The sequence below is a fragment of the Leuresthes tenuis genome, unplaced genomic scaffold, assembly GCF_036924035.1.
Source record: "Leuresthes tenuis unplaced genomic scaffold, fLeuTen1.0.hap1 SCAF_24, whole genome shotgun sequence".
NCBI lineage: Eukaryota > Metazoa > Chordata > Actinopteri > Atheriniformes > Atherinopsidae > Leuresthes > Leuresthes tenuis.
The window spans coordinates 3,886,192-3,912,444 of NW_027325378.1; the positions used below are offsets into that span (position 1 = coordinate 3,886,192).

Consider the following 26,253-nt stretch of genomic DNA (forward strand, 5'->3'; position numbering starts at 1 on the left):
AAAAGCCTTATCACTCCCACACATGCACATGCAGTTCTTTTGTCAGTCCCCACAGAAGAGGCAGTATTAAAACACATCCACAGCTTTTGACTGCACCATGCAGGCATAGCTAACTTGCTGTTGAGCGTGACGCTTTGTCTCCATCAGGTCTTTCAACTACAAAAGTCTCATCAAAATTAAAGGAGAAAAATGTATTTTTCTTAAAGATAAGAGTGAATTTTATTCTCCTCCATCTTTTCCCCACTGACCCCCTCCTCTCCGGCCTGTTGAGCTCCATAAATGTGCTGAGAACGAGGCGGCAGTATTAAAATGTCGGTTGTGGTTTCTGGTCAGAGACGACTTTTATTTGCATCTGTGGGCACATTCAGATACCCTGAAAGAAAGCCCCTCAGCCTTTTAAGGAACTGAATGTCAATTTTATTTTCAGCAAAAGGATAAAAACATCATTTGCACAGTTCTGCCTCTTTAAAATAAATAATAATACATATCGGTTGCACATGTGCACACCCAATAGAAACATAATGTGTTTCAGCTAGAAAAAAACCCAAAAAACTGGCACAATATGATTATCTTACAGCGTATCCTTTCACCTCACCATCAAATATTCAAACCATACATTTTTTTAACACTTCATTTCAGAATGACAATATATGCTGGACTCTGCAAACTACAGAAGCAAAATTAACGTACTTACAAACTGCAACTTCACCCCAGTAACGGCTGCCACTTCAGAAACAAATGCCTTTTTTTTTCTACAGTCTCAAGTGGCGCAAATCTCAAGCACAACGATGACGGCTCCATCAGCACGAGCCTCTGACGCAGCGCGGGTCCACCTGCCTCGTACACAAGCAGAACAACTAAATCCTGACAGTTATATAGCTGAGAAATTATACATTGGACTTTGCAATAGAAAGGCGGAAGAAGAAGAAACAGACTGAAACACACACTACATCGCAACATCTGCAAAATGTATTGTTAGAAGAAGAAGAGAAATTATGTTTTCCTGTTTCAGCCGGTGGTGACATCACACTGATGAGTGTCACTCTTTTTAGGATTCACATCACTTCCTTAACACATCAACTACGTGTTTATACTGTACTGTATGTGCACAGTTGCACTTCATATAGAGTTGAGAGGTATGACTGAGTCCAAAAGGAATTTGGCTCCGGATGCAAATGTTTATGACAACAGCCCCTCAACACCCTGCTCTACCAAAAAAAGCAGGAAAAAGAAAATAAAGGAAACATATAAATCATTCTCCTACATACGAGCAGTCAACTGACTACTGATTAGCTGCCAGGGAGACAGCGTTTCATGAGAAACTTTTAATGTTTTTTTAGCACAAAGATAGCAAAGGAATGCATCAAAGCAAAGAGTGCTGGGCCCGTGCCCATCGCTGGAATGAAAGGACAGGTGCCGCCCTGTAAAAAATGCCCCAACATGTAATGCATTCTGCAGTCAACACTTGGACTCAAGCCAAAAAATCTGAAACCTTTAATGTCTTCTGCACACAAGGTTTCCTCCTCAGTCAAGCCACTTTTTGAAGTCTGTGTCAAAACTCACCATGGCATTCTTTTGAAAATCCATACTGGGAGGTAAACAAACCAAAACCTTTGAAGTCAAAGTGTTTTTCTTTCAATCTCTTGTGTTGTCTTTGAATATTTTTCCTCCGGTGCACTAAGGCGGACAAAATCATTTTCTCTGACAATAAATTACTTGTATATCTTAAAATCCGAGAAATGTTAAGAGAGACATTTAGGGGCTATGAGAAGACGGTGGCACCGTCGCTGTTGCCATACAGGTCGGCCAGCTTTTTAAAGCGTGGCCCCCAGTTGCTGAGATAGTCATAGTTCTGATCCGAGTCTGTACTTAATGACTCCAGCGAGCTTAGCGACTCAGCCACAGAGCCGCTGCCTTCAAAAGCGTATGTCTGCAGAGAATCATACGGGGGAGCTGATGCGTCCACGTCAGCATCCTTCAGTCGCTCCCAAATAAACTCTCGAAACACCACGTTGTCTGGCAGGGATTTGTAGGATGGGCGAGAAGTTGATGGGTAATGAAAAAAGGTAGGAGTATCCGGCGTGACATCTCGCCGTACGCTGGGATCTCTGATGACATTGAGGTTGCGTAGAGTAACCATGTCAAACGCCTCCGTGTCCTCTTCTCCTCCTCCCTCATCGTCATAACGGACGATGTTCTCTCTGATGTCCCGCTCCTCCTCAAGAATAAGGGGCTCCTTTTTCCTCCGGCGCATTGTCACAATTAGCAGAACCATCACTGGGGAGAAAGGGAGAGATGGTTGAGTCAGTACTGAGGGCTGAGAAGATGCTGGAACCAGTGACTGAAACGGACACACAGATATTCAACACAACAAATAAACAATTCAAATAATGAAACTCAACTGATGAAACATGCTTAAAGCACAATTTAGGCCCTAAACTAATAAGTATTTTGATAATCGCGGATTTTTCTGTGCATTTGCATGTATTGTCCACTTGCATACACCATTTTGGGACTCGGGTATTTGGCTTCTGATGTGCTCCACTATCTCCCTGGTGTACCATCACAATTTGAGCCAATTTCCCCTTTCTTGACAGGGACCTAGCCAAGGTAGCACTGGTGCTAGACTTACTAACAGGACTTTTGCGCATAAAAGAGTTTCTTGCCAATTATATTGCGTAATTTGAGTATCAAATGGGGTTTTATTCAGCACAATGCAACATGAAACAACCCTCCAGTGACACATAACCCAATGCAAACCACTTCTTGGTTGGACCTTGAGTTGAGTGTCTAGGACATCGCTGTGTTATTTGACTGAGCTGCTTCGCCCGTGTATTGATATAACATCACCTCTCAGTCCTGTCAAAATAGTTGATGCACACGGTACGCCTTAGCTTCAGTTGTCCCTGTGTGTTTTCATATGAATCGAGATTTATTTTGTAAATGATGCTGTGGAGGAGTGGAGGAAGGAAAAAGCCTGTTTTTAAAAATAACCTTTCCCATGTGTACTTGGCCTTAGTTACATTGAGAGGAAGGTGGACTTGAAGTCTGACTCAGACTGCAGGTTAACTTGTGGTTTCTGAGAGTTTCTAAAAGTAGCACGTCAGTTATCAGGCCCTCGTGGAAAATAAACCAGCCTGAAAACTTTTCTTTTCGATAACTTTCTTAGGGATGACTCAGGTGACCGTGAACTGTTCTTTGGTTATGCTGCAACAGGCCTCGACTCCTGGAGCTCCTCCCATTGATACACGGAGCATCTTTTCTCACTCTGCTCTCTTTACACTCCATGTATATACGATATTATTCTTATTTTTTGTATTTTACTTTTTTCCTTCTCAGCAGGTATGCCTGGCGTTGTGGAGCCTGTTGAGCCCTGTTTCCTATCCTGTCAACCCCTAACTGGTCAAGGCCCGAGAACCACCCTTCCTGGTTCTGGTTCTGCCAGAGGTTTCTTCCTGTTAAAAGGGAGTTGTTCCTTTCCACAGTCGCCACAGGCACGCTCAGGACGGGAGATCAGACTGAAGACAAGTTTCGGTGCAATCTGTTGGTTTCCTTAGCTAGGATGTTGTTTTTTGAATTGGCTCTACATGAATGATTTGGTTATTTTTTAATTAATTAATTGGAATTAACTGGATTATGATTACAATTAATTGAATTCCAATTAGCTTGAATTGGACTATATTATTTAAGTGCCTTGAGATGACATTTGTTGTAATTTGGCGCTATATGAATAAAACCGAATTGAAGTGAATTAAATTAGAAGAGAAGATTCAATGTCATCTGTTGGCTTACTTAGCTAGGCTACTTTTTATGAAGTGGCGTCAATTTGGATTTTAATGAATCCTGAACTAATATTCAGAATCAGATGTCAAAGTGCCTAGTAATGACTTTTACTGTGAATTTTTACCACATAAATAAAACTGAATAAATATTTTAAACAAATATAACATTCAGTTTGCCACCCCTTCCTCTCTGCTGTGCTTCAGCTCCATCTCAAAATCGGTTGAAAGTGATGCTCTGTTATAAATACATAGTTCAAAGATAAACTTTTTATTTAATATGGTATGGTATGTAGTATTGTGCCTCTCTGTATTTTCCACCACCCACATTTAGCTTCAAGACTCTTTCAAAACTCCACCGAACTGGAATCCATGGTCCTCTGAGATCGTACCAGGAGCCCTTCTCCAGCCCTTGTTCCCTCTCCCATACATTATTACTGAAAATAACTACGCCCAAGCAAACTGGCAAATGTCTAATGATCCCACATCCATCAATGTCAAGCTGATGCCAGAGAAATATCGTTCAGTGGGTCCATATTTCTTTTCCTGCTCGGGATCGAGCTGCTGCTTGCGGCAGAGAAAGAGGCCCAGGAACCAAATTCAAAGACCACTTCACACCCTGTAATAAAGGAGCAAATAGAGGAGATGGAAGGGAGGAAAGTGTCACATGGAAAGACGGCAGGAGATGAATGGGCAGCCCTTTCTTAGCTATTTGGTGACTGCTTGCAACAGAAACTCTTGTATCAGAACTAACCAGTTTTTGTGAAATACTTGAAATGGTCCCTCCAGTCGAATAGTACTTCGGAAATATGAGACACTTTTTGGTGCTCTGAGACAGGCCGCCAAACATTTCTGTGGGAGATTGTTTCCCCTGATTTTAGGAACTCAAGTCATCCTAAATCATATTCAATCCAGTAAGGCTTCTTGCACAAAGTGGCACATCCAAATTGAATATTCTCAATGCTTTCCAGCAAAGCTCTTTTGGGTTTAAAGCCTAGAAGGCAGCCACAATACGTCATAGACTGAAAGCAAGCCAACACCCAGTTACTACAGGTGGATGGCCGAGCATACAAATCGTCCGTGTCAGGTACCGAGGGTCCTGTAAGATGTGATTTCCCACCTAGGCAGTTAACCGTGATACAACAGGAGTCCACTCTTTACAGCACATGTACTGATGATGTAAACTATGCAAACAACAGAAGAAAGGGAGATCAATCCAGCCCTACAAAGGCTTGTGTGTAATTGAATTGTTTAAATGATCTACCCAACACAATCAATAGTGAACAAGGTGAATTTTCTGTGCTGTCCTTTTCTTACCAGCAGACATCACTTTCTCATTAGAGAACTTCTATATGTGCTGCTTGATTCTGGGGAACACGGGACTGATTATTTACTCACTCTGTCAGCCTCACTCCCTCTGAGTGCTGCAGAACACTTTAAAATAGACGTATTCATCAGCAGCTGTGATGCTGTCTGATATGACAAGAGGCCTTATGTTGAGATACTAATTAATGGCAGTTCAAGTGTAAATGTAGTCAATTAAATAGATGAAGCAAATTTTAAAAAAAATAACCTCACCCATAACAATTTATTTGACCTTCACAAACCTTATTCTGAATAATAATTTCCAATCAATATTTGAGTTTTATTTTGATGTCACATGAACAAATTATGACTTGAATCTGTGTAGACCAGGTACTTTTTAGTCAAATCTGATCAAATTCCATCAACGCAGTCTGGAAAACACCTACAGGTTTTTCAAACTAACCAAACAAATGATTTGCACAGCGGGTACCAGAACACGTTGCCGATTATAACTCAAAGTGATAAACAGGTGAAAAAAGTCATATCAGTTCCCTTTAATGCAATTATTGTTATTACTGCTTTAGTGAGGCAACAGAAAAACCCTTCACCACCTTCCAGAGAACACGCCAGCTTAGGTTTTCATTAAAAGCTCGACTTATTCGTGGATTATTTCAACAGCTAGCTAATATAAACACTGGATGAACTGTTACATGCAAAAAAAAAGCATGGATATGGATATGGAGTCGAGGGTAAATGTGAGCCATCCAATCAAATGTGCAGGTTTCAACTGCCTCACAAGCACAGATTCAACCCTTTGGAATTAAGATGGCTCAAACTGTTTTTCTCATTAGAAAATCTAATTATATTCAGTCGTCGGGAAAGAATCTTTGCATTTGAGGAGCTAAAAAACAAGAGGCAAACATATACTTTAATTTTCATATAATCAGCTGATTAATTATCCAAAAAAAGCTGTTTTTTGAACAAACTTTTAATTTGTTATTACGAGAACAAAGGACAACTCACGTGGAAAAGAGCGAGCGGGGAGACAAAGGTGTCTGGTCACATAAAGAGGTGTCCTGACAGATGTTGCACTCCAGGGATGTGACTGTCTGTTGCAGCTAAATGCAAAATGTGATGCGATGCAGAGACAATCGCAATAAGCGCACGCAGTAGCACTGTTTTCCATCTATAGTCCCTTCTTTATCAGTGCTCCTGGATGCTTGCTGCATGATTAAAGCAGCTTTTTTATGTCTATGCTCTTGCTGATATTATCAGTCACACTGTTATAACTGAGCATATGTCAAGATTAGTTGTTTATTAGATCTTTTTTAGCCACGTCAAGGTTTAAAAAAAAATGCTGTAAATGGGCTTTTCCAGACAAAGAAAAGGCTGATTTCCTTTTCTTTTTCTGAATATATTTTCTCCATGACAGAAAGTGCTGTCGTGACAATAAACAACGACACAGTTTACACATTTCTGTGACCACAGCAGAGCTAAATAAAGACACAGAGGACTTACAAAGACAGACGAATGGATATTGAGATTTATGGAATGAGTCTGATAAGCAACTCAGATTCTCAGATAAAAATAACTATCTGGAGAGTTGGAGTGCTACGTAATGTCCTAATTGGCCCTCCAGAGGACTGAGCAAATACCTGACCCGTACTGGGGAAAAAGATGCAGGATCTTAACAAGATAATGATCATCTCAGTTGTTTAGATGTATCTTCCAAAGTGGCATATCATTAAAAAAAAACGGTTTAAATGACATTTTTCAGAGACGCAGTTGTGTTCAGGCATTTTCAGGGCTATTAATGCAAGAGGCACAGGACAAGCTCGGTAATTAAATCTAAAAATATCAAGCGATGATTGATGACCACTCAGCTTATGGGCATGTAGAGCAAATGCGAATGCACACACAGCTCTGAGTGGTTTATAGCCTGGCAGGTGAAAACTGCACATTTTCTATCAGGCAAACTGACGGTTACGAAGACAAGCAGAGGAGTAGCATTCGGCAGGGCTCTCCACACACAACATGCATTGTAGTTATCAGACTCGGCCATGACGACAGATAACTGGAATCAATGCTGCTGGTGGGAGTGCGCCTTCCTCTCCCCTGATGAGAAGGAGAGAGATGGATGGATGAAAGGGAGGAAAGGGAGAAGCAAAGAAAGCTTATTCAAGAGTGACAGCACCTGAGGATGACAGCGGCAAGACGCAGCTCAGCTCGATTGTCAACCGCAACAACACAATCACCCGCAATCATGGACTCAATTGCTACCTACAGACTGAAAAAGATCTTGATGGAAGACTATCAAGGAAGATAAGAATAAAGGGCTGCACAGAGTGGCCATGCATAGGATGTTCATATGAGGGAAGGAGGATGTCTCTGGGCTAATATGCACAAAGGAAGTATAGAAAAAAAAGAGAAAAAGCTGATCCGATTGAGAAAAACTGACAGATGGGGACAATGAAGCATGCAGTCACATTCACACAAACCCAGAGACAAGGTGACTTAGAGGTATATTAAACCAGAGGCCATTAGTTCTAAGCATGTGGCCTGAGGCCATGCTGTGTAGCATAGAGTCGGCTTTCATTAGAGACTCTGGGTTCGGGGTGGCTCTGCAACATATTTTCCCCTGTTGCTCTTTTGAAGTTTCCATTTATCAGAAAAAGTGCTCTCTGATGCAGTGAAAGGCAGGGAAACTTCACGAGAATAAGAACAAAAAGCGACGCTAGACTCCATCAGAGATCTCATCTCGGTTATTGTATGCGCTGTTTAGATGCCCCTCTGCATTCAATGAAGATCAGCTAAGCGTTAAACTGTGACTCGGCTCTGATGGGGTACAGCTTTGTCTGTGGGTTTTATGAGCAATAATGCTGCCTGGAGGTGACGGCTCAGTGCTGCATCATCTGTGAGAGTATGTTAATGAATTCTCATTTACTAACATCTTCACATTTGGTGCTACACAAAACAGAAGCAGAGTATCCTTGAAACACAGTACTTGTCTGTGTGACAGCCTTGAATTAAAAGAATACACTGGCATGTAACTGAGGGAAGCTGTCACGATAGCCCCTCTAGATGACCAAGCAATATCTAGCATGAGTCAACTCTTTTGTGCTTAAATTTGGTGGGAATAATCTCAGCTGGCACAAGATGATTTGAAAAAATATAGATTTTTGTGTTTGATTTAGTGAATGTGTTCATACTAGTGAAAAAATAGAAGCTGAATGTGCAGCAATGCTATCACAGCCAGTTCCTCCTTTAGACAAACAGTCTTATTCCCTTACATTTCTCCAAGTCTGGACCAGTAACTAATGATCTTGAAGTCAATGTGACCGTATAGATTTGATCAGCTCTTGCTTCAGAATTCATTTTACCCCGTAAGAGGGTCAACGAAGCACTCGGGCAAAAATAAAAATCCTCCAAAATTCCCCAAAAACCCAGAGCAGTGACTCTAGCTAATTGATCTTGTTGGCAGGATTACAGCAATGTTTCACTTGTAAACACCCAGGGCGTTTATTCAGAGCTGGCTTACCGAGGTCACATGTATTTATCAGACAGGAATATGAGGGAATATCTCCCGCTAGGTTTGGCCTGTGCAAGACCTCAAGATGCAACTCTGTTTTAGCCAGGCTTCTCTTCGGCTGCCCGGAGATAAGTCAGCATGGGTGATAAACACTGAGGTGTGCCTGGGATCATGGTGCAGTACTGTAAATCTGCATCACCTCCACTTACATCTGGACCTCAGTCTGAACTGCAGAGGTTGTTAGCCGAAATATATTCCCATTGCAACTCAGAAGACAAATGGAGCAACACTTGTACGCTGTAAGTTCAGCCAGACTACAAGGAAGTGCTGCTGTGATAATGTAGAGTCTATAAACACACTGCCCACTCTGTAGATTTGCTAAAGGACTGAATTTAAATGGCAGCACAGGAGGTCAGGATTTCACTGGAGAGTCACTGAGCTTCTTTTTCATTTTTCCCCCTTTGTGAAGTTAATGTTGAAGATAACACTGAGAAAAGATGAAAGTGTTACATCACAAAGATGCTCCTATTGCCAGCTTCAGCAGTCAGACCCTAACAGCAACCCTTATAGAGTGGTGGAACCAACAAAGAAACGAAAACCAGACTTTCGCCGTACAGCCTCTCCCCCAGGCCGGGCTTCAAGGAGAGATATCTGGCATCCCTAATTTTTCACTTTGTCTGGCTTTTCACTCGAGACCAATTAGTCTTGGGAGACCCTACCAGGGACAAACTGCCCCTGACAACATGGCTCTTGGGCTCACCGGGCCATTCACACCCTACAAAACCTTAAGGTGGCGTTTCACAGATCGATAAATAGATTCACGACTTGCATAGGCGACAACATGGGGTGTCCTTCCTGAAGAGCTGGAGTAGCTGGCTGGTGATAAGAAGATCTTGACCCTGTAGATAATCACTAGAAAATGGATGGATGGACAAAGATAGATTTCTTTGTTTGATAATAGGACTCTCTTTGAAGAAAAACTGATGATGGACCAATCCAATCTCACGGCAAAGGTTTATCGTGCAAAACTTTGCAGTTTCACATCGAAGGCTCTAAAGTACACAAATACTTCTTCATCTTCACTCTGTTTCTACTGATAAACAACTTGAGTTTTGATCACCAAGTTGACATTTATCATCAGCATGTCTGCATACATGTTCTTATGAGAGCATGTGCACTTCTCATGTGTTGCTCGTGATTAATTTGCCACAGGAGCCAAAATGGAGGAAGGAGGGAATGGCATGAGGCACCAGTCCCTGAACTATAACCATTTCTATTTCTCTCTTATTTGTAATTTCTTATTTTTCTACTCTGCTGTCATCCAAAAATCATACAGGTTAGAAGTTAAATGTACACGGTTAAGGATTAGAATTAATATACATAGTTAGGCCAACAAAATACCGTGCGAGACAGCCTGAGGATGTGTTACCATCTTACAGTATATAACCATGGATCATATCAGACGAGTGGAGCGTAAAGTGTAAAGATATTCACTGACAGTTTCTAAACCTTTACACACTAAATAGTATTTGATAATACAGGAAAATACCTGCTGGGTTAATCACTAAAAAGAACAATCATTAGCTGCAGCCTCATTCATGGAAACAATCTGAAGACGTGGAGCTGTTTGAAGGTCTAACAATGTTAATGTGCTGCATTCTGCTGCTTCTCTCTTGCTTTTCCTGACTTTGTGTGTATGTCATTTATCATATTTCCAATTAGGACCTCGCAGTTTGACCGTAAACATTTCAAGCTGAAGCTTAGCAACTTCTTTTTCCACCAAACTAATGACAGGATCTGCCTCGACTCTGTTCAGTCATTGCTTGTGCAACATTAGCAGCTATTAGCTGGTGCTGCTGGTGGTGCTGCTGGTGCTGCTGGTGCTGGTGGTGCTGCTGGTGCTGGTGCTGGTGCTGCTGGTGGTGGTGGTGGTGCTGGTGCTGGTGCTGCTGGTGGTGGTGGTGCTGCTGGTGCTGGTGGTGTTGCTGGTGCTGGTGCTGCTGGTGCTGGTGCTGCTGGTGGTGGTGGTGCTGCTGGTGGTGGTGGTGCTGCTGGTGCTGGTGGTGTTGCTGGTGCTGCTGCTGGTGCTGCTGGTGCTGCTGGTTACTTTAGCACTTTTCCTGACAATGCTTTAACTTTTACTGGGTGTTATTTTCTGCAGCCATCTAATAATCTGCTGCAACAGAACCGACATTAATTTTAAAGCTCTTATAAAGTCATTTACACGAGGTTGTCCTTTAATTGCTGAAATCTGAGGACACGAAGCATTTAACATAAAATGTAAATTTACTCAAGTGGAGAACATGACTTTGCAGTGCTTAAAAATATACTAGAATGTTTTATTATACTTCTGCTCCAGTAAATTGAAGAGCTTATTTCCCCACTACATTTATTACAGATTTAGTCACAAGCAATGTTGCTGTAATAGAATTAATAACCAAACTGTATATCGAACAGCTCAATGCTTAATGAAGGGGGCAGCTTTGCATAGGCGTGAGTAGAAGAAGAAATCTCTTGTCTTAAAAGAACTCCATGCTAAAGTTTGGGTTGCTTTATGATAACTTTTTTACAGTCTCAAACCTTAAATGGATTTTGAGCCGATGGCTTTTTCCCAGTCTTTGTTAGGAAAAAGCAGGTGGTGCAAATTTCAAAGTTTTATAAATACTTGAACCATCATGGATTCCTTTAAGCAGCTGCTGAGCACTCAAAGCACGCCCTTAAAGCAGGAGAACCGTTGTACCAACATTACAAGGTTATGAAGAGACTTTCTCAGATCATTAGAAAGACTTTCAGGAAGATTTCACAGACAAATGAGGACAATATACTGGCTGTGCAACACCTCCATCACAAGAAATATTCTCCTGCATTGTCTACTCACAATTCAATGTCGGAAGTTTGATGAACGAATAAAAAACAAACCTTGTGCAAAAAAATGGAAAACAAATCAAATCATCATCCGACTGACCTTCAGACATACAAGACAAAAGTATTGTGCCCGAACATTGGTTTCTAACTCATGAAATGCACAGAAGCAGGAGGAGAAGAAGCAGTAAATAACTACTTAACTATTTAACTTGTCACTGTTGCGGGCCACTAAGTGTCGGGGGGGTCGGCATCTTCCTCACTTGGTCCCCCCACATTTGCAGCCTTCATCCTGAGTAAGCTGCAGTTGCTTTGTTGTCCCTGACATAGGACACGTTACTCTGAGCTATGATGTCATGGCGTTGGATTTGTTTCGCCTGGTTATTTATCAGGTAGCATCAAAGAAGCGAAGGCAGCAGTAATGTATGCAGTGCACAAGATGAAGCCGCCACTAAATCATTGGCCAACATCATAGCTGAGGATGCCCTTTAAAACTGGAGAGAGGCCGGTTTATAACGAACCGATGAGAGCTTCTGAATATGCTCTCATAAATGATATTGTTTTGGCTGACAGAGTATTGATGATCCCTTATGGATCTTTGTGCTTTTTCAATCTTTATGAAGCATGACCCTGCTTATGTTCCTTATATGCAGTCATAAAGTTACGCCGAACAACTTCTCACGCTGGTCCACACTTCATCCATCCATTCATTTTCTATACCGTCAATCCGTCAGTCGGGTAGCGGGTGGGCTGGAGCCTATCCCAGCAGTCGCTAGTCCACACTTATACTTTGTAATTCATTTTCCAAACAAAAGCACCAAATGTGCGATAAATGTGGAAGATGACTTTGACTGAAAGCATTAGTTCAACTTTTCTAAATGAAGTAATTTGGTGAAGATCATAGCGTAATCAAAATCTGATCCGGGAGCATTTCACGGGGTCAACTAAAAACCAACTAATTCTGAGTAACAAAAGCTGTCTATTCAGACTACCTTAAGAGCTCCGAGTGGAAGGTTTTCCAGTGGCCCTTAGCTGACAAAAACATATTAAAATATTAATGAAATGAGTCTGTAGCTTTATTCCTTTTGGAGTTGTTCACAGTAGCCTGTCCAAACTGATGCGTAACACTCTAAGCACGGAAATGAATGTCAGAATTGACCTTTTCATTTCGTATTTGTTCATTGTTGGATTACTGCTGCGGTAAAGTTAGAGATCCAAATGCTAGATTGATGTGAAAACCACACGAATATTGTAAAAATGGAGCATCTGTAACCTCTTTAAAAATATAGCAGCCCACTCTGACTTTTATACCGATCTCTCAGGCTAAAAGAAAGCAAACATCTCTTACTCTGAGATCAAATAGGTCTTACCCAGAAGTGTGATGATGCAACCAAGAATAGCCAGGAGGGCGCCTGTGCTCAGGCCAGTCGCGGTGTAGGCCACCACTCCACAAGACACGGCCACGCCGTCAGAGTCGCAGTCGCACACGCGCACCGAGAGTGTGTTTGTGCTGCTGAGGGCGGGACTTCCGCTGTCCACAATCAACACGGGCAGTCGATACACGGGCTGCTCGCGTCTCCTGAAGCCTCCTCGCTTTGTCAGTATAGACGCCGTGTTGTCTGCAAAACAGAGTAAGAGCAGAAGTGGCAAACTGTACTTATCGTGTGAAATGAAGAATGAGCTTAACTCTGATTCCGTTCTTTTCTTTGGTGCTGCACTTTGAAATGATTTTACAGTATCAAAACAGGAATGCCAACAGATGGTGTCATTAACACAGTTCATTATACGACACGCTGTGGCGTCTCTCCCTCGTCTTGACCACCTGTTGGCTCCTAACAGCTTTAATACGATGCTAAGCCTCACATGAAATCTCAGCGCATGAGAAGCAGCGAGAAGAGAGCAATTTGTCACAACAGCGGCTAAGAAAGAAAAGGCCTTCCATGACAGTTATATCAGGAGACTGAAATGCATCATCAAACTGAGCGGTGACAATTGAAATGTAGATTTTTCCTTGAAGGACAAGTCCTTTGTTTGTCAGAGGGATATACAGATTGCTTTCAGAGTTCAAAGAAAAGAAGGGAGAAATGAATATAACCCCTCTGTTATATTCTATTGTAAATGTCACATTGGTAAAATCTGAAAAACATTCTGATGGATGAAGCAAACCACCTAATGGCTCGACACACGCTGGCATGGGTTGGGAAAAAAACACTTTATGTGATAAATAGATTCGTTCTGGGAGTAAATATGAAACATTATGCTGAAGACACACAGTATATAGCAAACTCAGCACAAACTGAACTGTTGAAAGACTTTGGAAACAGACAGAAACATCAGGAAGGTCAGATGTTTTGGACAAGTCAGAGAAAAGCGACCCGAGCAGGTTAAATGCCACACCTAACTGGGGAAGCCATGTTTTTAGGGATCTCTCAGTCGACCGTGTGCTTCACTAGATGGACAAATCACCCTTTTCCCACAGCTTTTCTGAATCTTTCACAGCTGGGATGAACTTTCCTCAGACTCGTTTTAAGCTGTGGTTTCCGCTCTGTCCCATCAGGAGGACCTGATCCCCAGTTTGAGAACCACTTTGTTAATGCGTTCTGAAAAGGATTAAAAGGAGGAAGAAAGCTGGCTGCAGCCCTGCACAGCATACAGAGCGAACTGGAGTTAACTTTGCAATCTAAAATCTTAAGTTTCATCGTGTGCAGCAGGTGTTGGTCTCAGGTGATAAATATGTTCAAAAAGCGAGTGGCAGACTCTCGACCTTATATTAGATTCTTTCTACATATACCTTTATCTGCCATCTGTAAACACCTGCTCACCCAGACTGGAACAGCTTGCTCCAGTCATGTTATTATACCAGAATCTTTCTGCAACTTCATACACTGATATATAGTTACCTTTTGCAGATACTGTCAATCCGTTCATCCATCCATCCATCCATCCATCCATCCATCCATCCATCCATCCATCCATCCATCCATCCATCCATCCATCCATCCAGAAATTTAAAAAAAAACTTTATTCTGGCACTGTACTAAAAATCTTTACAGATCCAAAATATCAGACCGGATCTGAAATGTCACGGTTGTTTCAGATCAACGACCAGGTGGTCGTATTCCAGTCAGGATATCGGCAGTTTAATCCCCAGCCTGTTGAGTGCAAATATATCATAAGAGGCGCTGTCCATGTGTGTGTGTGTGTGTGTGTATGTGTGTGTGTGTGTGTGTGTGTGTGTGTGTGAATTAACCACACTGTAACCACTCGATCTTATCAGAAATCCCCTCAACTTCAAAGGAATCCGAAGACAATTAGAAGCAGCATGGTAAGTTGTCCCCTAACAAGCAGCAATATCATAAAACTGTCCTGGAAATGGATCTTAGGTATGACAAAAGAAATATCAGGAATATTTAGTTATATTCTCCAGCAACAAGAGTGTCATGTAGAGCAGTAGCTTAACTGGATAACAAATAAGCGTCTTGGGGCTGATTGGGCAAGAGGAAGGTTTTCTGAGCAACTATATCCAAGCAAAGTCTGTGATTTAAACTACAAAAAAGCAACTTTTGATAGAAATTAGGCTGCTCATTTCATCAGATATTTAAATCACCACTGGGATTACGACATATTACATGATTACAGCTAGAAAAGGGCACTCGGCTTCAAGTGAGCAAGTAGAAACACTGTCACACAAAGGCAATAAAACCTCAGGACTGACACATGTATTGGCCCATTTATAGAGAGAACTTAAGGGAAGCACCGTAAGAGAGACCATAAGACATATAGGAGACTCAGAAGAAACTTTCTTCAAGCCAAATTACACTTAACCTGCAAAGAGGTCACATTAAACATCCAGTTCAACATTTCTGCTCTCCGGAAACACCCGACTGCTCCTTCAGAAACTTAACAGGACAGCTTCAGATGAGCTCCCACACGTGTGATCAAAACAATCAACACAGGGTCTCACCTAAGAGAGTCTGTGAGCACTTCTTTCAAAGCAGGAGGGATCTGTGGAAGGTTGTAATTATTGAGTCAAGCACAATTCTCATGGCTCTCTAAAGGTAAATGTAAGTTTTCCTGGGGGAGAAGCTCATTTTCTTCATGTACCCAATGTTTTCTGTGTAGCAGATGATGATGGCACAGAGGCTGAAGGAAAGGTTGAAGTTTTACTGGAATGTAGCAGCAACGCACTGCAGCGCAAATTGGTTATTTCAGTTGCTTTCAGTTTAGACGAATAAAAAAAAAAAGGATATGGTAGGTGGAGTGGGGGGCATTGTTATAACAGAATTATGGTTTCATTTGGCAGGCCAGGAGGCACCAGTTACTCCACAGTTATTCTTGTGAGTTAGCATGCAGTGGATTGTGGCCAGGTATAGAGAGCTGAAGTGAGCAATGGCCAAAGTATCAATTGCATGGCTGCCAGGCTCAATTGAAAGGACGTAAGCAGCAAATAGACCACACCTAACTTTGCCAACACCTTTCACAGACTCTGAAGGCCACTTGACATTTTCACAGGGGAGTTTTTGATTTTACAGCAGCGTGCAACAGGACTGATCTGACACTCTTTGGAGCTTTGGTGAAATATGTGCACCATCTATCCCTGATTTCCTCTGTTGAGGGCACATGAGGCACATCCACACTCTCTCAGAGAGTTATGTTTTAGGAGATTTTCTGTTAAAGTTTCTGATTTTTATGGGGTTTTTTCTGTGTTTTTCAGTTTTTGTCCTTAGTGTTTGGAGTTATTGCTCTTATTCTAGTTTATTCTTTGCTCAGTTCTTGATTTCTGTCTTGTCCACTTTTTCTATTGTAGCCTGTGGTTACTTATGAGGGCATTTATTCATTCCTTTTTGTTTCCAGTCTTCTTCTAGTTCTGTGAACTACAATGATCATCTTCACATGGACACTAAAGAAGGGAGAAGGGTGGTTTCGTCAGTGTTCGTGAAATCTAAAAGCACCCAAAGGAATTAAATATTGTCTGTTTCATGAACAAATTACGTAAGTTTGACCAATAATTAGGGATGCACAATCCGTTTTTTTCACCTCTGATATGATATCTGAGATTTAGTATCGATCCGGTACCGATCCGATCCGATCCGATACCGATCTGATACGATACAGAAAAGCAGCAAGGAATTATAGTAACAAACGGTAAGTTTCATTGTGTGGAAAAGACTGGGATCATTCTTTTGTGCAAGGCAACATCAGACTTGACTTAAATATTTATTTCCTATTTTTATTAAAACAAATAAACAGATATAAATATACTGAATTACTTATTTATTTAATAATTGTGCACCAGGAAAACAATCTTAACCATAAAAATATAACAGGTGTAACTGCTTCAGTCGGTGCAATTAGGCATTCAAAATCCAATGTAAAACAAAATATTAAATAATAAAGAAGCTGAAATTGAGAAAAGAAACAATAATTTCACTAGCGAAGTTGGTAGACTTTCTAAATGAATAGCAATCAGCTCTTTGTATAGTTTAGTGCAAATGGGAATTAAACATCCATTACAGAAGCATCAGAACAAAACAATAGCTTCTCGGCCCATTGTCACGATACCTGATCTCGAATTTTCTTCGATATCGGTACCAATATCTGATCGAAATATCTGATCGGTGCATCCCTACCAATTTTCTATTAGTAGTTTTTATCTGAATGTTATTAATTCCAATCATGTGAAAGGGGTTGAATGAGCAGCAGAAAATGGATGAAAGTCTTCACTGTGTTGATACAGGCACAAAGACATAATTCAGAGTTTGTGGCCTACACAAAATTGTAGCACATATTGTAAATTGGTCATTTTCTAGCCTCATCAGTACAGTAATGTTGCACAAATGGGCCATTACCCATTTGGGTCCCTCCAGAAGAGCTGGAGGAAGTGGCCGGGGACAGGGACGTCTGGGTTTCTCTGCTCAAGCTGCTGCCCCCGCGACCCGACCCCCGGAGAAGCGGCAGATAATGGATGGATGGATGGATGGATGGACAAAAGGTTGTCTTACCTTTGTTATCTCGCAGAGTGAAGTTGAGGTTGCCTGCAACAGTAGCAGCCAGGGCAAAGTAAAAGCGATGACCACCCAGAGGTTCGTCCTTATCCACCGCACTAATGGTCTGAATCACCTGAGAACAACAAGAACAAAAAAAGACATTTGAGATCAACTAACTTGCTGATCTTCATCTAATTTCACTGGATGATTAGGTGTTAACTGAAGCTGTGAATTGTTTAATGTGTGTGTGCAGAAAGTAGCAGCTTCTCTTTATTTCTCAGCTTGAGTAAAGTATCGTCATCAAACGCTAGTATATGCATCAGTTTTTACTTTGTCATAGTTTTATACACATGGAGACATAAATCTTTTTTTTAACAGGCAAAGCAACAATGTGCTTGAATTGGTTAAAAAAAGAAAAAGAAAAATCATTCTGATTGATGGAAAAGGTTTGTTTTATAATGTTTGGCTGTGGTTTCGAGTCATTTATCTCTGAAGTACAGTAAGTGCTTATTTGGCAAGAGCTTGGCAACCTCTTAGGGATGAAGTGTTTTCCTTTGTGGAAGTGATTTCTAAAAAAGCAAATCATTGCACATAGATTTTTTTCTTTCCTTTAATCCCAGCACTCAGACCTCGACACATTCGCTGTGTTCAATATTAACCTCTTGACAGTTTGCACCAGAAAAAACACCAGATCAGAAATGTTTTTCAAGCTTTTTCTCAAACTGGCTTTTTCTCAGGTTCAGGCTCAAATTGCTTTGAGTTTTTGCTCAACATTTAGTCAAAGTCGCTGATTAAACATTCACATTTAGCACAGATTTAAGCAGAATTTCACTATAAATACAAGTATCTTCAGGAACTAAGCTACACCTCCTTATAGTTACCACAGATAAAGATGCTAAATGACTGACATCTTTCATGCTACAGTTAAGGCTAGATATGTATATACCACCTTTACATGAGACAGGAAGTTCCTGCAAATGGATGTTATACTACTCTCCGTGTTAACTGCTTCCTTTAGGATGTCCTGTAAGCTTCAAGCTGGGAGAATACAGCATGCACAGTTTCATAACGACAACTTTTAATATGAAACATTAAATGCTTTAATGACATTTCAGTATGCAATATATATCCAGCTGTGAAATTCAGTATGAGATTGGAAAAATATCTACATATTTACATAAAGACATAAAAAAAATCCCGGCTGGCGTTCTGTGGGGTTTTTTGCGTGACTTTGCAGACTTCAGCTGTGCAGTTTACATATGTTCAGCTGCTTGTGAGATGGGCTAAAAGTGGTGACAATTTAGCAAGAGATATCCATGCCTGAGTGATGGTTAAGACTAGATGAAATATTGAAATTACATCTAACGCTAACTGGAAAATGGCACAGAAGGCTCTCGTTAGGTAAAACTGAATCTCTACCAGAGAGTAATGTGCAATTACAGTTAAAGCAAGTAAGTATTTTACATATAAACACTTAAAATATCAACATCAGACACAAAACATCCCCCATACGGTGTAATTTAAGGACAAATTAGACACTGAAAGTCTTTTTTTTGGTGGTTTTGAAGTAGGGCATCTACAGGAACTGACTTCCCTTTGGAGTCAGACCCAAGATGTCATACGAGGAACTGCGGTTTTGGCTCTTGAGTGTATGTGGGCCTCACGTTTCTCCCTCAGAGGGTTGCTGCTTGGATACACCCATCTCTGAATAACGCTTATAATTACCATTACAAAATGTATGCACAGTGAGGTGTTTGTCACGTTTGACACAGTTGCCAACAGTTGTGCAAACTGCTCCCCAACCTGGGAACTTTCAGACATATTTTCACCTCACACTGTACGTAATCGAAGCAGTCCAACACCAAACAAGACTTTACACCTCAGAGTGTGTTCCCTACCTGAGAAGTTAAGGGATGTTCATGATCACCACAGTTTACACGAACATCCTCTTTAAAATTATTAATCTAATTATTCACTATAAATGCCTCTAATCAATGATAGCTGAATTAAAAATCAATTCATTTTGACACATAAAAACAATCCACTTCATTAATAGTTGATTAACAGATCACAAGGGAAGTCAGAGGATCTTTCAACCCTGTCAAACGCCAGAGGCAATGGGATTGTGTTCCAGAGATGTCTGCTGTCCACAGATTTATTCTAATATCTGTAACACCATCAGACATGCTGGCCTTGAGCGCCACATTAAAACAATGCCAGGTCAGTCCACTGCATGTCCTTACACTGATGCTGTCCAAAATAAATGCGTATGCAATGCAGTCAAGCATGTCTACTTCATTACTAAGAATGAAAGTGACTCATGATAAAAGCTGCTCTTGCCTGAGGCAACGCAAGACAAGTACTCGTATTTGTGAGTTTAAACAAATGATTGCCATTTGTTTTGCCCCACTTCATTTTATCTCTAAACCCAAGACTTGAGAGATTCATACACCCTTCATCATGCAACCATGTTGACTACTGTAGAAATTTCCAGAACATTTAAACTGCCAAAAGAAGCCATATTATCTTCACGCACCAGCTTGGGCTGTACTGATAATTTTTTCATGAAAACACACAAGTTATCTCTTTTCAGGAAAAAAAAAAGCTTTAATTTCAGTATCTGGCAGCAAAGAGAAAAAAGGGAAAATCTCTCTTAGTACATGCTGTACATGAGAGGCACATCACACACCAAGATGCCATATGGACGACAAATGATAGCTGCCGTGACGGCCATCAAAGTGGGTGTTACTGCAGCAGTGTCCTTATAAATTTAGATCAAGCCTCCTGAATCTTTTGTAGGCAATCGAGGAACTCAACCCTGAGACAACTCACACCCGTGGACGGCATCTAAGAGATTCTTAAAAGCAGTTCACACTAAATTATCACATCTTCCAGCCCCAAACAGCTGCAGGTCCAACTCCAAGACAGACAGAAAATTAAGAAAAAAAGGAAACAATTTAAAGAGCGACGAAGAAGATAGAAAAAAATAATAAAAGCCAATGATCCATCAGTGCTCAGACGTGGATTATCAGTTGTCAGCTGTGATTAAATGCTGCTGGTTACAAGCTGTCAGGTATTAAGTGTTTGTGTAGGTGGCAAACGACATCCTGCCAATTATCAAAACTGGCAGGCGGGGTGAAAATTCATGAAAATCTTATTCTGTTTATTAGCAAAAATAGTTCATCAGCAAAAGTAATCTCAAAGTATGATCTTTGTTTACAGTCCAGGGACATGAAGTTGGATCAGAAACATAAAAATGCTCAAAAGCATTTGAAAACGTGTGTGTATGCAGGCAGAGGTGATGTTTGCGTCAGCAGCAGACCAGTGACAGATGCAACAATTGAGTACCTAAACATGCAGCGTATGCATGCTCGACTGCATCACCAAAGCTGCCATTGATCCTGGGATCGTAATAACTCACATGCCTCTCACTCTCTTATGGAAATTCCACATCTGATAGAAAGCATTCTTTGTGGTTCTCATGCTGACGATGAATACTATACACAATTTGAACCCTTTGATGTCCTTTGAATATCGCAGATGGATTCGGAGCTTATCTCGAGGAAGGTTTCCATTCCTCTCTGCTGAGGAAGAGGACTGTAAATCATCTCTAAATCAAACACTTTGTAATGTATAACGCCTTTCATTAGTGTTGCTCTGATGCAAGGCATTCCGGCAAACCTTTGGTGGGGAAATCCTCTAATGGGTTGAGTAGGAGATAGGAGGAGAGAGGCATGGCTGTAGACATAAATTCTCTCTGAAAGACATTAACGGCATCAGCCGACTGGCGCCTGTCGCAAGGCACGACTGAGGAGGCCAATGAATCACCAAATTAAAGGTTTCTTGAGTTTGCACTTGGCTGCATGTCAGATCAAAGAAGATATTAAAGGACAGAGATGTCTTTATTTGTCACTTTGAAGCCAGAGTAAAAAGGAAAATACAAACAGAGACCTGAATGCATACTTATCTTTTTAAAGGAGAAATACCATACAGGCTGCACGGTGGTGTGGTGGTTGGCACCGTCGCCCCACATGATTTGCATGTTCTCCCTGAGTAACCGTGCGCTTCCACGGCTTCCTCCCACCATCCAAAAACATGCATGTTAGGTTGATTGGTGTCTCTAAATGGTCCCTCGAAGTGAGTGTGCATGGTTGTGTGTCCCTGTGCAGCCCTGTGATGGACTGGTGACTCGCCCAATGACAGCTGGGATAGGCTCCAGCGCCCCGCAACCCTAAATTAAATTAGGCGGGCATGAAAATGGAAGGATGGATGGAAATACCCTTTTTGCTGAAGTTGATGCAATTTTCTGACATCTTCATGACATGTCTATGACAAGCTTTGGTTAGAAAAAGAAAAACAAGACGATGAGAGCACTGCAGGACCCTTCTTCACCAGGTCTTTAAACCTTTGTTCATGGTACCTTGTTTTCAGGGGTGGAGTGAGCCACTAAACTCTATTTAAACTCCACCCATCTCTATTTAGGGGGTATCAGTTCTAGAATCCTGTATTACTATAAATTTGAGCACAAATCCCACTCAGTAACTCTTGAAGCATGTTATATATTACGACAGAGCATACAGTACTGACTCTCACGCTAATGAAAAATACATACTTGACAAGTGATTTTATTTTCAGATTCTCAAATATTTTCCTTATTAGCAGTTCAACCACAAACAGTTAGCACTAATCCCCGTCATGCATAGGACAAGGCACATGTTGGGGAAACACCACACCACAGATAAGAACCCAAAGTAATCTAACGGCTACTATTGGTTAATACTGGGGCTGTCAAACGATTATTTTTTAATCGCGATTAATCGCAGTGTTCCATAGTTAACTCACAATTAATCTTTATATTGAAATTATAGAGTTAGAATCAAATAAACGTGTTTATAAATGTGTTTTGTCTTTTATTTCTTCTTGCAAATAAAAAAGTGCATAGACCCACTTGACATGTCTATTTAAAAAACACAGCACATAAAATGCCACAACAATGTGGTTAAAACTGAAGAGGTAGTAGACAACAGGACCTAATGACAGTTAAATGAATGAAAAACTGCAGTCATTAGACACATCAGATTCAGATCGCATCGTTAGCCCTAGTGAATACTTAAGGTGAAATCCCATTAAGGTTTGGCTAATGCAAATCAAAATGTAAAACTTCTGAGTAGAAGAAAAAGAACTGCAATTAAATGTCAGATTTCTTAGTTGGGATACAGAACATAAAAAAGTACCAGGGGAGCATTATAAGCTCATTTCATTCTTAAGACACTCATAAATGCTGATGAGAACTTACTTTTAATAGAGTTTAAACTTCTGATGTATAGTGAATGTGGCATGATTCGAAGTTGAACTTAAATAAACATAAAAATGGAAAGACTGAATAAATTGATAATAAATGAAGAGGGGAGTGTGATATAACATAACCCTGCAAATCTGAATTACATATTCCATGAATTAGACATTCTCAGAATTACACCATGCGACCCCAAACGAAGCAAACGGGTGGTGTTTTAAAACATTTGAGTTGGTAATCACTTTAAACACCAAAATAAATGGTCACATACGCATAATTTATATAGAAAATGGTAAGATGTGCATTTCCATCCAGTCAGGGTAGCAGTCAGATATTAAATTAAGGAAAAAACATGAAAAAAACATGATCGAAATAAGGGATTTATGTACTGAAGGTTTGGTCAGCTGACACCTTAATTGTTTCAATCACATGCTTCATATACATCATGACTTCTTAACTCAACTCCAAGCCAAGTTTTGAAAATTTCAAGTAGGATTACTGATTATACTACAATTAAATAAAACATACTGATAACAGTACCTTTTTAGGGCTTTCCTCCAGAGGTGAAATGCAAAAGTATTGTATACGGCAGTTCAGGCAGCTCAGATGTGTGCTGCCTAGTGTCCAAAGTACAACAGCAAACAATTACTGCAGACCACAAGCCTTTGGAAATAAAGGGGCTTCAGAGCACACGAGCACCATTTCTTGTTTGTTCTGTCCTAAAAGGGCCATTAGTCAAGCCGATGAAGCTTGTCTGCAGTATTTTAATATTCTATTTTCTAATCAATATGTTTGGAAGATAACGTAAAACAAAAAACAGAGAAATTTACTTTTTGTATACTTAAAAGTTTTACAAGAAAAGAATCAAAATTATAAGGAAACTGAAAAAAATCTCTGGTGTGGACAAGGAGAAATCTAATGATTAGCATAACTAGCATGAATAGCATAACTAGTTACTATTACTATTATTATTATTTAGTTATTCGCTAACCAAAATACTTAGAGTTTACGACTTCATTTAGAGAATTAAGCAGTTTTATTGCAACGCCTGTGAAGTCTCTGACACCAAAGTCAGAAAACACTTTGCGCTATAAAGGGACTGAAAACAGACAGCAATCCAGAACTTTCTCTAAACTCGGTGTGAATAAGGTTCTCATTTTGTGTTCAGGAAGCTATTTCATGTCGTTCTCATCTACGGACAAAGTTTAATCTAAGTTAGAAGACGCATGTATTGTCAACAGGAAACTTATACTGATAGTTGACGCTTCCTACAGTGTTAACAACAGTCTGATAATAGAAAACGTTGAAAGGCTTTGATATACTTCATCATACAGAAGCACAGCAGTAAATGACAAGAAAACAGCTTGAATATAGTATGACCGGGTAACAAAGAGAAATGTATCTGTTTCAGAACTGAGTGTTAATGTGAAAAATATTCAAAGCAGAACGTATCTGACCACATATTCGGATGTAAACGGTTTTGTGCAAATGTCTCATTTTGCTTCCAAGCAGCCAGACTTTCTAAAAGCCTTTTTTCTTTTGGACAATGGCTTCTTTTTCACTCAGTCCTGTCCTTGCCCCTGACCATTTTCAGAGGAATACATATAAATAAATATATTTTTTTGTATTTTAAGCTACTTGATATGGGAACGTGGAGGACAAGGCCTGGAAAACTAATAACAGATGAACAGTATCTCAAAGTGATGCCCTTAAAAAATAAGAAAAAAAAAATCCTGCAAAGGCCTGAGAGATGCATCTGGACCTTCAGCTGATCCATCTACTGTTGGCCCAAGTCTCATCACTGAAAATCAGTGGCAACAATCCTCCCCAGAGCCTGGAAAAAATGGACAAGTGGAGGACGAACCAAGAAGTGTCAGGCCTAAAAAACTATCTACAGCAGATGAACAGGATCTGAAAGTGATGTCCTTAAGAAAGAGGAAAAAATCCAGCTGTGACCTGACAGGACCTGAGAGATGCATCTGGACCTTCAGCTGATCCATCTACTGTTGGCCCAAGCCTCATCAGAAATGGTCTCCATGGAAGGGTGGCTGTCAAGAAGCCGTTCTTAAGGAAGGGAAACAGGGAGAAAAGGCTGAGCTATGCCAAATGACACAAGAAGTGGACTGAAAATCAGTGGCAACAGGTCTTATGGAGGGATGAATCCTCCCCAGAGCCCGGACCTCAACATTATTGAAGCAGTGTGGGATCATCTGACAGAGAACGGAACAAAAGGCAGCCCACATCCAAAGAAGAGCTTTGGGATGTCCTTCAAGAAGCCTGGAGAACTATTCCTGAAGACTCCTTAAAGAAATGACAGAAAGCTTGTCTCAGAGGGTTCAGGCTGTGTTGGAGAATAAAGGAGCTCAGACCAGAGATTCACTTTAAAGCTCTTAGAACTGAACAAATGATTTGTTTCTGTCTTATATGATGCATTCATGTTTGCACATGTTCTAATAAACTGCTGCAGCGATATCACATCCAAAAGAGTAGGAAATCAATTCATTCTTGTCCTCTTTTAGGAGAAAGAGATTAAGAAAACCTGTTTGAGGATATTCTCCAACCACAAGTGAGTAGAAAAAAGGTTTTGTACTTTTATTAAACTTTTTCCAAATGCTTCTCATCCCTCTCTGTGAGCATCAGCTATTGTGAGAAAAAACTTTTGCCTTTTATCCAAAGCCAAATTCTTGATCTGAACTTTTTCGACTGAAGCCTCCACTCTCCAGAGCGTAGTTATTTAGATTCCCCAGATATATTACCACCTGGGTGATGGAGCTGAACTTTCATAGAAGAAATCCTGACTGTTCACTCAGCACTCGCTCGCAGTAACTCCACAAATAGCATCTCGCCAAGAAAAACGTGTCAGTTGTGACTGGTGTGCCATCCAAACAATCAGCAATTTACTCTCCCAAACACCTAAAGTGTGTCAGTGAACTGCAATGACCACAATTCCCTGCAACCGTTGCACAAAGCATCTGTGCTGCCCGGAGTTGTGACTCAGACTCTAACTCGATAGACTGAAATAAAGCCTCTTTAATGAGGGAAGTAATGTCAGCTAATGTAGCATGGCTACAAAGACGGATTACAATACGAATGATAATGAGCTCTGATCACACTTTCCTCTGCTAATAACAGCAAAGCAAATACTGCAGTGCATTTGAATTCATTTTCCTTCAGTTCTCTAAAGTCTCCGGTCTAGTTAAAAGCATTAGACTGTCTTTAAAGCGTAATTATCAGATTCTTAACGGATGCGATTGGCTCTACAGCTAAGAGGCTTATATTTAAGCCATCTAAAGTCCTGTTGGCAGACGAGTCACACAATAAGATCAAGCCAGCCACTTCAAAGTTGAACCAAGAGTATAAATAAGCATTGCATCTAATAGGTGGCACTCGTTGTTATGGTGATGACAGGGCATGCTGTTTTCACACCCTTCACTCTGTGCTGCCTCTTATGACAGCGACGCCCCAAACATCACCCTCTTGTGACACCCATAACTT

At 40.7% G+C, this 26,253-nt stretch overlaps 1 protein-coding gene across 1 annotated transcript in view; it reads right to left on the bottom strand.

Annotated features, from left to right (window-relative positions):
* Positions 1-378: 378 nt before the first annotated feature.
* LOC140284630 (cadherin-7-like) overlaps positions 379-26,253 on the bottom strand; it is a 118,584-nt gene continuing 92,709 nt past the window's right edge. Inside the window, exons 10-12 of the mRNA XM_072378545.1 lie at positions 17,478-17,595; positions 12,846-13,094; positions 379-2,277 (exon numbers count right to left, since the gene is read on the bottom strand). Coding sequence (XP_072234646.1) covers positions 1,763-2,277; positions 12,846-13,094; positions 17,478-17,595 — 882 coding nt within the window. The 3' untranslated portion in view covers positions 379-1,762. The remainder of the gene's footprint in view (positions 2,278-12,845; positions 13,095-17,477; positions 17,596-26,253) is intronic.